Source organism: Delphinus delphis, chromosome 1 (genome assembly GCF_949987515.2).
Source record: "Delphinus delphis chromosome 1, mDelDel1.2, whole genome shotgun sequence".
Classification (NCBI taxonomy): Eukaryota; Metazoa; Chordata; class Mammalia; order Artiodactyla; family Delphinidae; genus Delphinus; species Delphinus delphis.
In genome coordinates this window covers 85,519,000-85,532,442 of record NC_082683.1, presented here as the reverse complement: position 1 = coordinate 85,532,442, position 13,443 = coordinate 85,519,000, and the positions used below count along the sequence as shown (strand labels likewise).

At 32.8% G+C, this 13,443-nt stretch overlaps 1 protein-coding gene across 1 annotated transcript in view; it reads left to right on the top strand.

Annotated features, from left to right (window-relative positions):
- DPYD (dihydropyrimidine dehydrogenase) overlaps positions 1 to 13,443 on the top strand; it is an 809,439-nt gene that overhangs the window by 207,728 nt on the left and 588,268 nt on the right. The window contains exon 5 of the mRNA XM_060026070.1: positions 11,996 to 12,157. Within this exon, the coding sequence (XP_059882053.1) occupies positions 11,996 to 12,157 (162 nt within the window). The remainder of the gene's footprint in view (positions 1 to 11,995; positions 12,158 to 13,443) is intronic.

The following is a 13,443-nucleotide window of genomic DNA, read 5'->3' as shown; positions in this document are numbered from 1 at the left end:
CATGCAGGATCTTTCGTTGTGGCACATGGGCTTCTCTCTAGTTGTGGCATATGGGTTTTCTCTCTGTAGTTGTGGTTCAGGCTCCAGAGCACATGGACTCTGTAGTTTGTGGCATGTGGGCTTAGTTGCCCCGCAGCATGTGGGATCTTAGTTCCCTGACCAGGGATGGAACCCACATCCCCTGCATTGGAAGGCAGATTCTTTACCGCTGTACCACCAGAGAAGTCCCAGCATGTATATTTTTAATAAAAATAATAAATTAAAATTCAATAGTAAAATAAAATAAATCTAAGGGTTTACAGAGTAACATGTGCAGGCCTTATTCTGAGTTTTTATTTTGGTATAAAGGATGAGAGAAAAATTCAGCTTTTTTTTTTTCTAAATAACTAATAGTTCCAAATCTGTTGAATAATACATTTCCCACTATTCTGAAATGCCACATCTATCATATACTTAATTCTATATTTATTCCCCTGATAGTATATTTATTTTCAGAATATCCTGACTTTTCTCAACATGTAAAATTAATTTTATGAAATGGAAAGATGCTCTGCAAAATAATTATTGAACACTGTGTTTGGACTCTAATATATTAATTTAAATTTATTAATGCAAATGTATGCTTATCTTACCTTATTCATTTATCAGTTGGTATAACATTAAATTTTCTGGAATTCAACCTTTAATACATAGCCTCTCAGTTTTGAGTCTAGCAAATGGTAGAATGCTAAATTTACTAGTGCTAAAGACAAAGGACTATAATATTATTGTCAAAATGTCCCCTCTTTTCTAATGCATTGTGCTGGAAAAGATAGATGGATGTTAAATTGTCTATTGAATCATTAATGCTTATGCAAAGTCTGTCCTGTTTCTGTTTTATAATATATGTCTTTGGACCTTTAAAAGGTTACATTTTTACTTTTAATCACATCCAACATAGGTAACATTAACTACTTTTCTTTGTATTTGCTTCAAAAGATTAACATTTAGTTCTGAAAACCTGTAACACAAAGCATTATTAGTCAACCCATTATAAAATATGAGCAATATAAAGTCTAAAAGTAATATAACTAAATGAGAAAAGATATTCATTGTACATATGAAACCAATTTTATATGAGACAGGTAAAGCCACACTGTTTGTGGTTGTGTGTATGTTTGGAAACATTTAAACATATGCTACTGTAAATATATTTTAAAAATTAATTATTTTTAAACAGAACAATGATTTATAGTCTATATATGTATATGTAAATTAAACTGGAATTACGGCTTTTTTCTTTAGTATAATCAAGACAAAGAAAAATCTATATAAACACATGAGATACTACTTAGAATATTTGTCATTATTAATAAGTAAAATTCAGTGTAACAGAATCTAGACAAATGGAATTTTAATCTAACTAACCACCCCATTATATGGCGAAGAAATTTGAAATCCAGCAAGGTTAAATGATTTATCCCAGATCACAGAACCACTTGATAATGTAACTGGATTTTCCTGAGTATGCTTTTCCTTGTCGAGTGTGCTTTTGTTTGCATCACACTACGCTATTTATATGAATGAAGTATGTATATTTATAAGTCATTATTAAAATATAAAGAGCTAAATAAGTAACACATTTGCTATCCTGAGTTTTATAAGTAGTATTAATGTATTGAAGAGTGGGCAAAATGTATAACACAGTAGACGTCATCTTAAAGAAATTTGGGTTTCATTTTTAGACAAGTACTTTGATAAATTGAAGATTTTTAAGTAAATTGTTATAATCAAAACTAATTACAATTTTGAAAGTAGTTTGGGTTTAAATTAATGCACTTGGAAAGGAGACTTTTCTGATAAATCTATTTGTACCCACTGTACAGATTGTAACTGACAGCTGGTTTTATGAGCCATATATAACACACTATGGTAGACACCAAAACACCCTGTCAGTTAAGAAATCTCTCATTTCTGTCAGTGAAGAGTAAACCTTCATAAAATAGTGTGACTTTATTTTGCTTGAATAAAAGAAAATAGGAGTGTTAAATTATAGTCTAGTTCTATTATCATAAGTAGTAAAATTCTGTCAAGTTATTATCGTATATATGATGTTCAACAACGGTCACTGAGTTTGTTGTTTTAAATCTTGTTTGGGGTAAGATGATTTGGAGTGAGATTATTTGAGCTCTTTCTTACCTTCAGGTTTCTTTTTTTAATTTAGCTATTATATATATTTGTTATTGAAAATATAAATTTATTTTTAAAACTTGGCCAAAAACTTGATTGACTTGTACTTTTTTGCCCTTTTCAATAACAAAAGTTTTTTAAAGAACAGAGAAACAACAACAAAACCTCCACAGTTTTTCTTTTTGTAGCCAAATATTAGTAACCAGTATATTTAAATTATATCCGAGATGACACAATTCTCTAATATAAAATTAGAGAAAAATCTTTTAGCATTTTTATGTAGTTTATAAATAGGGGATTCTATCAATGTTAATTTTACTTCACCTTCAATAATTTCTCAAATTAAAATATTTCTATTTGCTTTCAAGTTATGTAATATTTATAAATGATGCTTGTAGATTTCTACTTTTACATTTTTTTCTTAGCTTTAATGATCATTCTAACATTATGATCATGACTCTAACATATGTGTTTCTATATTTGCATTGCAGTTTAGATGTAGAAAGGCATCCTATCTCCTTGAAGAAAGTATATCATGAATTATGGTAAACTACTATATGCGAACTCTAGCATACACTAAATGAAATAATCTTATGTTCTATTGTTTATTTCTGTGCTTCTTAATCTCTCTCTAAGAATGAAAACAATTATACCTTTGTAAATTTCTCACAAAATCTATTGCACATTTTATTATTTTGTCGGATAAAGTGGGCTTGTTAGTTTTTACAACAGATATTCACATTATTTACTTTAAAATGATCATTCAAAACTGTGAAGTACTTTACACTTTTTGAATTTTACCTAAATGTTTATTTTTGATATTAAAAGATAAATGCTAATCAATTGAGTTTCTAATATTCTACTGCTTGCTTAGAGGCAAAGATTATAGATTAGACATGGTTTCTGAAATTTTAAAAAATTAATAAAAGACAGATCAGAAAAATATACAACTATCGTAAATTTATATTAACAAATACAGTGGTTGAAAAGGTGTAGTGCAAAGAAAGGACATACCTGCATTATGCTTCTGGTTGGAAAATGGTGAAAAATTGATAAAGTTTTTTAAGGGAAATGTTATTTGAACAATGATATATGGTATGAATAGGGTGGATATTGGTATAGAAGATAATTGTATTCCATTTAACCAGAACAATCTAGAGCAAAAATACTGATTCTTCACGCATATCTAGTGCTTACCAAAAGGCCTCTCACAGAGTAGATGTTCATAAATACTTGATGATTAGTGAATTGAGTACATGTACACATACACACTAAGTTATCTTAACTAAGTTGGGTAATATTATATGTTCTCAGGTCAATTTAATAGAGAAAGGTGGATAGGGTGCAGAAAATTGGAGAAGTAGAAGTGACATTTTTACATTTCTATAATGTATATAAATTATTATGCCTCTACTTACATGCCTCCATGTCATTTCTTTTTTATGACCTAGTAGATTGATGATAATTTTTCTTTCTGTACTTTTTGCTCTTTTTTGCTGTCTTCTACTTCCTAACATGAGTTTTCTTTAATAAGTGTTAAAATCTTAAACTCTTAGAATTAACATGTTAAGAAAACCTTTTTAGGGAGAAAAAGCCTAGGGGAAGGCGTGGGGACTTAAATTCATTAAATCTGCCCTATGCTCCATAATGTACTAGGCATCTTATCTGTGTCAAGTATTTAAACAATATTTAACATAAATATGACTAATTAAGAAGGAATTTTGATCTGTATTTCTTAGGTGATGAAACTGAGGCTGAGAGATATTACATTTTCCTCCAATCATATGGTATAAGCATGATTCAAATCCAGGAGCATATGGCTCAGAAACCCGTGTGTGTGTGTGTGCGCGCGCGCGCGCACACACACGTGCGTGCGTGCACTTGAATGTGTGTTTTCTAGTTTAGCATCTCAAGGTCAGATAAAAACTTTATTTTCTACAAGAATGATTTTTTTTTATTTCCTTACGCATTAAGTGAGACTAAAATAAATTCATAGTTCTAAAGTCTACTCCTGTAAAAATTTTGTAAAATTTAGTGTATGTGGTATGAAGGGAGGATTTTCAGAATAAAAGCATCCAAATCTATTCTTCCATCTCCATTTGTCTCTACAAGAATGTGAGTACTGTGAGGGCGGAAATTTTTGTGTATTCTGTTCGTGATAGATCCTTACCTCTCCTTTGCCAAATATGTGAAGATACATAGATTGTTTATTGAGGGATGGTGAGTGCCAGAGAGATGTCCTTTGCCTATACTTTTGTATGTGCTACTAGAGATATTTTCTATTCAACTAATGTACATCATGACACTCACCATTATATAGCTCAATCCAGAAATACAAGTAATGTTAATTCACCCTTCTCACACATGCAAACTTATTGAAGTTTAGCCCAAGTATTTTTTAAATGCAACAGATTGGAGTTTATCTTGGAAGGGTGCTTCCATCTGTGAAAACACTCATTGGAAGAAGGAAGAACACTTTAAAATAAATCCACCAGCTGTATTGATAATGCTGTAGTGACATGAAGGCCTGAATATGATAGAACTATTTGTTAAAATAGTTATACCATATGAGAGAATAGCTGGCTTGTGAGTTTTTCGTGTTTCTTGATAATGACTTTAAAAATCATTAAATTGTAGAGGGATGACACTAATGAAGTTTCAAGCTATAACTTTTAAATGAAAAACAAAGAATAAAAGTTGAAGTTATCTTAAAATTAACTCACGTAAATGACATAAGTTGTTCCTTAGAATATGCTTTAAAAATCCCAATGAGTAATAGAAAATTCAGCACCAAGAAGACACTGGGTAAGTTAATGGACCGGATAACAGTTAACGCCTCTTCTTTTGTGTTGAGATAAAAACAGCAAACATATCAAACATCATTTTTGTCTTTTAGATTTTTGTTTAAAGAAGGGAAAAGTCATCATCCTTTATATATAAAATAAATCTGTGCACAAAAGATCAGGTATTTATTTTCTTTCCCTCCTAACATAGCCCTGTACATTTTTTCTTTCACACAGTAGAAGACTGAAATACTTGTGACTGAATAACATGAAGAAACCAGTTGAAGTGGTTGTGTATTTTCTAGAAGGAGACTGCTGCGTTGTCTTTAAAGTACCCTACTAAATTTAAATTTTATAGCCTTTACTTTTAGAAAGGTTTAAGAGCTCACAGACTAGGAGTCAAAACTCTAGTTTAGAAGGAGGGCTCAAGAAATCTTCCCACTTACTATGAGAGAAATAATTGATATTGATCTTGACGTTCTTGATGGGAAGAGTTGAGGAAGTGTTCCCTTTCTAACAGGTTTCTGAATGTCTTTGACTCTGAGTACCCATATCTCTACACATGGAGTTATCTACCGTTTCTTCAAAATTAATTGTAAGAGGTCAATTGCAAAGGTGACTTCTGAATAGGTGCTTAATGTTGGCTTAGCCCATTTTCAAAACCATGTTTCTATATTCTGTGATATATGCCAATGCTTTCCGTTTTTTAGGTTTAAATTGTTTCTTCTTCAAATTCCCTGTAATTCCACTCCCTTTCTGAGAATTTCCACATCATCTATACAGTAGTCTTCCTAGTTAGTCCCTTAGTACTGGCACCCTTCTATTAAAAAACTTCAATTAAATACCAAACCCTTAAGTTGACAGTGAAGATTCTCCATAATTTGGTCCAAACACATTTTCCAAATATATCTCCTAGTCATCATTTCCTAAGTGGATGAATGAACTACTCTAGCCAAACTGCCAAGTCATTATGCCAAGACATATTTTGAACTTTTCTGATTATTTACTCATTTCAGTCTACAATGACTATATCACATTCCCTCTCATCTCTTAGGTCTGTCACCTCCAGAGTCATTTTGAATGCCACCAATTTTAAAACTGATTCTAAACCTTAGCCTGAAATGACTTCTTACTCCGATAGCAAATCATTTTGATATCAGGGAACGTAAATTTGCCTTAAAAAAAAATTGTCATGGTGATTTTTTAATTTAAGAAACATTCAGTAATTCTTATTAATTTAAAAAAATTTTATAGCCTCCTATAATTTTATTTTGATGTAATGGTTACACTTGGAGTTATGAGAGTGCTGAAAAATTACTAGACAGTTTTATTGTCAATGATAGGCGGTGATAGATCAGGCCCAGTAAGTTTGACAGCGGTAGCATATCATGAGCCATAAGTGTAATTTTAACTGTTTTATTTGTTGCATTTAAAAAAATATGTATCTCTTTCTCTTCTGTGATTATTTTATGTGCAGTCTTGAAACTAATTTGGGGCTCATAAAACAATCAGTATTCTTGTGGAAAGATCCTTAGGTGTTTAAGTAGATTATATTCTTTCTGCATTGTTTTTTCCTCAAATATCCTTAAAAGTTATCTGCAATTGACATTTTTTGCTATGATACTCTTTTTATATTATAAAAACTTCTAATTATGCAATAGGACTTTTTAGTCAGTGAGTCAGTAAATATTTGTTAATCAATCATGTCACATGTTCCTGATGTGTCAAGTAAGATGAGGAAAGAATACTGACAATGACTTTGAGATTTTCTCGGCAGTGATTAACTGCTTGCTTAATTGCAGGTGCTGAGTTAGTGGATCAATGGGTTTAAGTAGGAACTAAAGAAGTTTGCTTAGGAGTAGACCAATTAATTTTAAGCTCGTAACTGTTCATTATGAACAGTTTGTTTAATGTTTACCCCTATTAGGCAAAATTATCCAAAATCAGACCAACGACCAATGAGATAAGTCTGTATTTGTTTACCATTATCATACTAAAGCATTTTGTAAGTAAATACAACGTGACACCTAAGTATTATTTAACTTTTAGGAAAAAAAACCTATTAATTTGTAACATTAATTAAAATTTTAGACTGCAAATTTACATCTTTACTTTGAGATTTGTGTATAGTAGAGTTGCAAATTATTTCCATTCAGTAGAAAATATAACTCCAAAAGTGATGTTTTGTTGTCTTCTAGGATATTGTCCAGTTTTGCATCTAATTTAGCAGTCTTATTCAAATATCCCTTTATAAAAAAATTTTATTTTCTACAAGAATGATTTTTTTATTGCCTTACACATTGCCTATATAATTCCCAGTCCTGTAAATGTACTTTTTAAAATAACAACTTTATTGAGATATAATTCATATCCCATACAATTTGCCAATGTAAAGTGCACAGTTCAGTGATGGTGAATAAATTTGCAGAGTTACAATCGTTACCACAATCAAATTGAGCATATTTTTATCATCCCAAAATGAAACTGTATACCCATTAGCAGCTGTTTTCCATTTCTTTTCAGATTCCCAGTCATAGGCAATTATCAATCTGCTTTGTCTCTTTGGTTTTGCCTATTCTACATATTTTCTATAAATGGAATCATATAATGTGTAGTCTTTTGTGAATGGCTTATTTCACTTAGCGTAATATTTTCAAGGTTCAGCCATGTCGTAGCATTTATCATTACTTCATTACTTTTTATTGCCAAATAACGTCGATTATATGGATATACAACATTTTTTTTTAGCCTTTCAGCAGTTGATGATCAGTTGAGTTGTTTTCATTTTAGCCATTAGGAATAATACTGCCATGGACATTAGTGTACAAAGTTTTACGTAGATATATGTTGTGAATTTTCTTGGGTGTACACCGAAGAGTGAAATTGCTGAATCTCATGGTAACTTTACTTTTAAAACTTATGAGGAACTGCCAAACTATTTTTTAAAGCAGCTACATCATTTTCCAATCCCATCAGTAGCTTATGAGAGTTCCAATTTCTTCACATCTTTGCCAACACTTTTCACTGTATGTCTTTTCAACTATAGCCCACTAAGCAGGTGAGAAGTGATATTTCATTGTCATTTTGGCTAGCATTTCCCTGATAGATGATGTTGAGTGTCATTTCTTATGCTTTTTGGCCATTTATATGTTTCTGGAGAAATGTTTATACTAATACTTTGCTCGTTTTAATTGGGGCTATTTGTTTGTTATTAGTGAGTTGTAAATATTCTTCACATATTCAAGATGCAAATTTCTTATCATGTATGGTTTTCTCCTGTTCTGGTTTTCTTTTAACTTTTCTGATGGCATCCTTTTAATTTTGATGAAATCCAATTTATCTGTATTTTTGCTGTTGCTTGTGCATTGTTGTCATATCTAAAAACCATTGCCTAATCCAAGGTCCTGAAGATTTGCTCCAATGTTGTCTTCTAAGAGTTTTATAAATTTAGCTCTAAAATTTAGATCTATCATCCATTGTTAGTTAACTTTTATGTACAGTGTAAGGTAGAGTTTCAACTTAATCCTTTTGCATGTGGAATTTGATTATTACAGTATCACTTGTTGAAGAGAATGTTCTTTACCTATTGAATTGTCTTGGAACCCTTTTAAAAATCAGTTGGGGCTTCCCTGGTGGCACAGTGGTTGAGAGTCCGCCTGCCGATGCAGGGGACACGGGTTCGTGCCCCGGTCCGGGAAGATACCACATGCCGCGGAGCGGCTGGGCCCGTGAGCCATGGCCGCTGAGCCTGCGCGTCCAGAGCCTGTGCTCCGCAACGGGAGAGGGCCACAACAGTGAGAGGCCTGCGTACCGCCAAAAAAAAAAAAAAATCAGTTGAACATATTGGGTTGGCCAAAAAGTCATTCGGGTTCCAAGTGTATTGAAGAAACATTTACATGTGTCAGTTGTGACTGTTGGTTTCTAAGAAGACCAATACTCCATTGAGCAATACTCCATTGTATACTATGTCTTCTTTATCCATTCATCTGTCGATGGACATCCGGGTTGCCTCCACATCCCAACTTTTGTAAATAATGCTGCTATGAACATGGGGTGCATGTAATCCTTCGAATGGTGTTTTCGTTTTCTTCATATATATGCCCAAGAGTGGAATGGCTGAACCACATGGTAGTTCTGTTTTTGGTTTTTTGAGGAACCTCCATACCGTTTTCCACAGTGGCTACATCAATTAACATTCCCACCAACAGTACACAATGATTTCCTTTTCCCAGACAGAGGTTTGAGGGCCTGAAATAAGGTGGTAAGCACAGAAATGGAGTGGAGAGACAGATCTGAGAATAAGAGAAATATTGTTAAACCACCATGAATGCTGTTAAAACCATGCATTTAGATCTATTTTAAAATGTTTTACTTAGTTATGGAATGTCAGTTTGATTCTTTTTTAACAGATTACAATATTCTAATTATATTTTTATTGTTTCATCTATTTTGTGTGTCTTTTTAGACTGAATTTTTATTAAAATTAATTTAAAGTTTTCATCTGCTAACTTTACTTTCTGGATCACCTTGGGGTCTGCTTCATTTATTTATTTGTTTTTCTGATCGTCAGGGATTTAGTTCTGTCTTTTCTTATGCCTAGAAATTTTTTATTTAGTGCTGGACATCTTATATAAGATGATTGGTGTTAAAACTTAAATAAAGACCTGGTAAAGTTCTAGAAATATAGTAAAGAGTCAATAAATAGTAAAGATGATTGTTGTTGTTTATTATCATCAGTATTTTATATAGGAATTTGTATTTATGATTGAAGTTAGTTATGGAAGCAATGTATGTGTTTTCGAAGACCTTCAAAAGTACTTTAAACAAAAGCCAAAAGAAAACCAAATGCATTTGTTTCATATTGTTAAACATGTTCTACCATCTCTTTTTTAAAAAGTATTTTTAGAGTATTTTTATATTTATTAAAAAATTGTGAAGATGGTACAGAGAATTTCCATACAAAGTTTCACCTACTATTAACATCTAACATTGTATAGCACATTTATTACAATTAATGAAACATTATTAATATATTATTATTAACTAAAGTTTATAGTTTCTTCAGATTTCCTTTGTTTTCACCTCATGCCCTTTTTCTGATCCAGGATCCTGTCCAAAATAACAGATTACATTTAGTTGTCACATCTCCTTAGGGACCTCTTGACTGTTACAGCTTCTCAAAATTTTCCTTAGTTTTGACAAAATACTTGACAGCTTTGAGGAATACTGGTCAGGCCCAATATTTTAATTTTCATTAGAGGAAAACATTCTTCTGAAATATTCAACTTATTATTTAGTAAATGATGATGTAGTTGTATAATTTATGAACACGTCGGGTTCCAAAAATAATTTTTTTAACATCTTTATTGGAGTATAATTGCTTTACAATGTTGTGTTAGTTTCTGCTGTATAACAAAGTGAATCAGCTATACGCATAGGTGTATCCCCATATCCCCTCCCTCTTGCATCTCCCTCCCACCCTCCTTATCCCACCCCTCTAGGTGGTCACAAGGCACCGAGCTGATGCCCCTGTGCTATGCAGCTGCTTCCCGCTAGCTATCTATTTTACATTTGGTAGTGTATATATGTCAATGTTACTCTCTCACTTCGTCGCAGCTTACCCTTCACCCTCCCTGTGTCCTCAAGTCCATTCTCTACGTCTGTGTCTTTATTCCTGTCCTGCCCCAAGGTTCATCAAAACAATTTTTTTTTTAGATTCCATATATATGTGTTAGCATACAGTATTTGTTTTTCTCTTTCTGACTTCACTCTGTATGACAGACTCTAGGTCCATCCACCTCACTACAAATAACTCAATTTCGTTTCTTTTTCTGGCAGAGTAATTAATATTCCATTGTATACATGTGCCACATCTTCTTTATCCATTTATCTGTCGATGGACACTTAACGTTGCTTCCATGTCCTGGCTATTGTAAATAGTGCTGCAGTGAACATTGTGGTACATGACTCATGGTTTTCTCACGGTATATGCCCAGTAGTGGGATTGCTGGGTCATATGGCAGTTCTCTTTTTAGTCCAGAAATCCTTTTTTGAAAAATTATTAATTAATTAATTTATGGCTGCGTTGGATCTTCATTGCTGCCCGCAGGCTTTCTATAGTTGCAGCGAGTGGGGGCTACTCTTTGTTGCGGTGTGTGGGCTTCTCATTGTGGTGGCTTCTCATGTTGTGGAGCATGGGCTCTAGGCGCATGGACTTCAGTTGTTGTGGCTCACGGGCTCTAGAGTGCAGACTCAGTAGTTGTGGCGCACGGGCTTAGTTGCTCTGCGGCATGTGGGATCTTACTGGACCAGGGATCGAACCCGTGTCCCCTGCATTGGCAGGCGGATTCTTAACCACTGTGCCACCAGGGAAGTCCCTAGAAATTCTTAATGAAACGTAAAGGATTCTAAGCTAATCTATAATAGTCAAATGTGTGGAAGGGAGCGATTAGGGATGAACTTGTTAAGGTTTAGTCCTGTATAATGAGTTTCGTCTGCATATTTGGTTAATAGGATGTTACTGAAGGAGGATAGTCAACAAAGAGTGTCACAGTACATAGTACCCATGGACAGGCCAGAAGAAATGAAGGGAAATAGAGCCCTGGTTGCTTTTAATTTAGTTAAATGGAGGATAACCTGGATAACCTGAGCATAATCTTTTTTTTTTTCCTTAAGGTTTAGATTTTAAGCTTGTTCAAGTAATCTACCTAACTAATCTTTGTTAAAACTGAAAATAAATATTTATAGCAGGATAGAGTTAGATGCCTTGTGAAAGAAAAATAGTTACAGAACATTCATATTTTAAACTTCGACTACCAAAATTATTCATTTATTAATATGATGTATATTGAATACTCCTATATATTACTTTGCTAATAATTGCTTTATAGCTCCTGATGATGGTAAACAGTATTATAACCTCTGCATCTTATACATATATTGATTTCAATCCAATAACCTAATAGAAAAAAATAGGTCATAATTTGAATGTTTAAAAGGTACATTGTTACATAAGAAAATTTTATTTTATTTTATTTTTGCAGAACTATTATGGAGCTGCTAAGATGATTTTTTCTGATAACCCACTTGGTCTGACCTGTGGAATGGTATGTCCAACTTCTGATCTTTGTGTAGGTGGATGCAATTTATATGCCACTGAAGAGGGACCAATTAATATTGGTGGATTGCAACAGTTTGCTACTGAGGTATGTAAGATGTATACATTGTTTCCCTCCCCCCAAAGCACAAAAATCTTAAAATAACTTTAATTCTTGATGCTTTGTTGATATCCAATATTTTTAGTGTGATAATACAGGTAAAGTGAAAGTGTTTTGTGCCATAAACAGTATTTTTATTCAACAACTTGGCTTCAAAAATGAAATTTTCTAAAACCATATGTCAATTTAATTGTAATCCCAGAAGATTAATAAAAAACTTTCACTGAAAATTATATAAAGTGGAGGATCTGAAAATGGGATATATTCATTAACTTTACATTGGAGTATGGCTAGGAGCCCTCATTATGAAAAGACTATCTTGCTTAACTGATTCTTTTTTCAGAAACTGTCTTTAATCTTTACAGCTTGAAATAATGCATCAGTATTCTTCTGTAATATTTTTTGAGTAATAGAGGTTGTAGAATTATCAAACACCCTGAAACTGAATAATATTCTTTAACATTAGCTTTTGTGAATTTATGGATTAAAAGCCGGTGTGTTATTTGAATGCAAATTTATAATAAAGTAATATGAAAACATTTTGTCCCTATTTATCCTGTAAGTTTGGGCCATGTCTTTTTCTTTTATGAATCCTTTTTAAATGACTTTGATTCTCTGGGACATCTTATTCTCTCTGGGGTCTCCTTTTTGGAGTCAACTACCAGGTCAATTCCCATGTATCATTTAAATGACCAGCTTATATGGAGGTTCCAGTAAAATTTTGTAATCCTTGGTGTCCAGTTGGCTAGAATACCAAATTAAATGCCTGTCAACACTAGATTTTTAGTTAATGACTTCCCTGTCTGATTTTGTCAACTTAAACGCAATATATTCTTTCTTTTTAGGACCCTTCCCATAGTATCCCTCAAGCTTAAATTTCACTTTGCTTTTAGTAATAAATCAGGGTTATTCCCTTCCTGCTTTCTGACAGGTTAATTCTAAGGAAGGGCTCCTGGGAATGAGAAAATAGAAACAATTTGAGGTTGTGAGTTGTTGCAATAAATTCTTGGATTTAATTTCTTTTCCTACCAAATTCAAAATTGCATTAGGCTTACCTGACCAGTGCAAGGTATGATCTTTACAACCTGAGAAAATCCTTAGTTGATGGAGAAGATTCACTTGAATTCTTCCACATTTTTCTTTGGGGACTCATTGCCTCTTCATTAAAACAGGGCAAGCTTGCAAGGATGTAGTAAGTAAAAGGTCACATAACATGTATACGAACTAACACTGCATTTCAAAACAAGATGAGTTAAAATAATATTGTTAGTTTG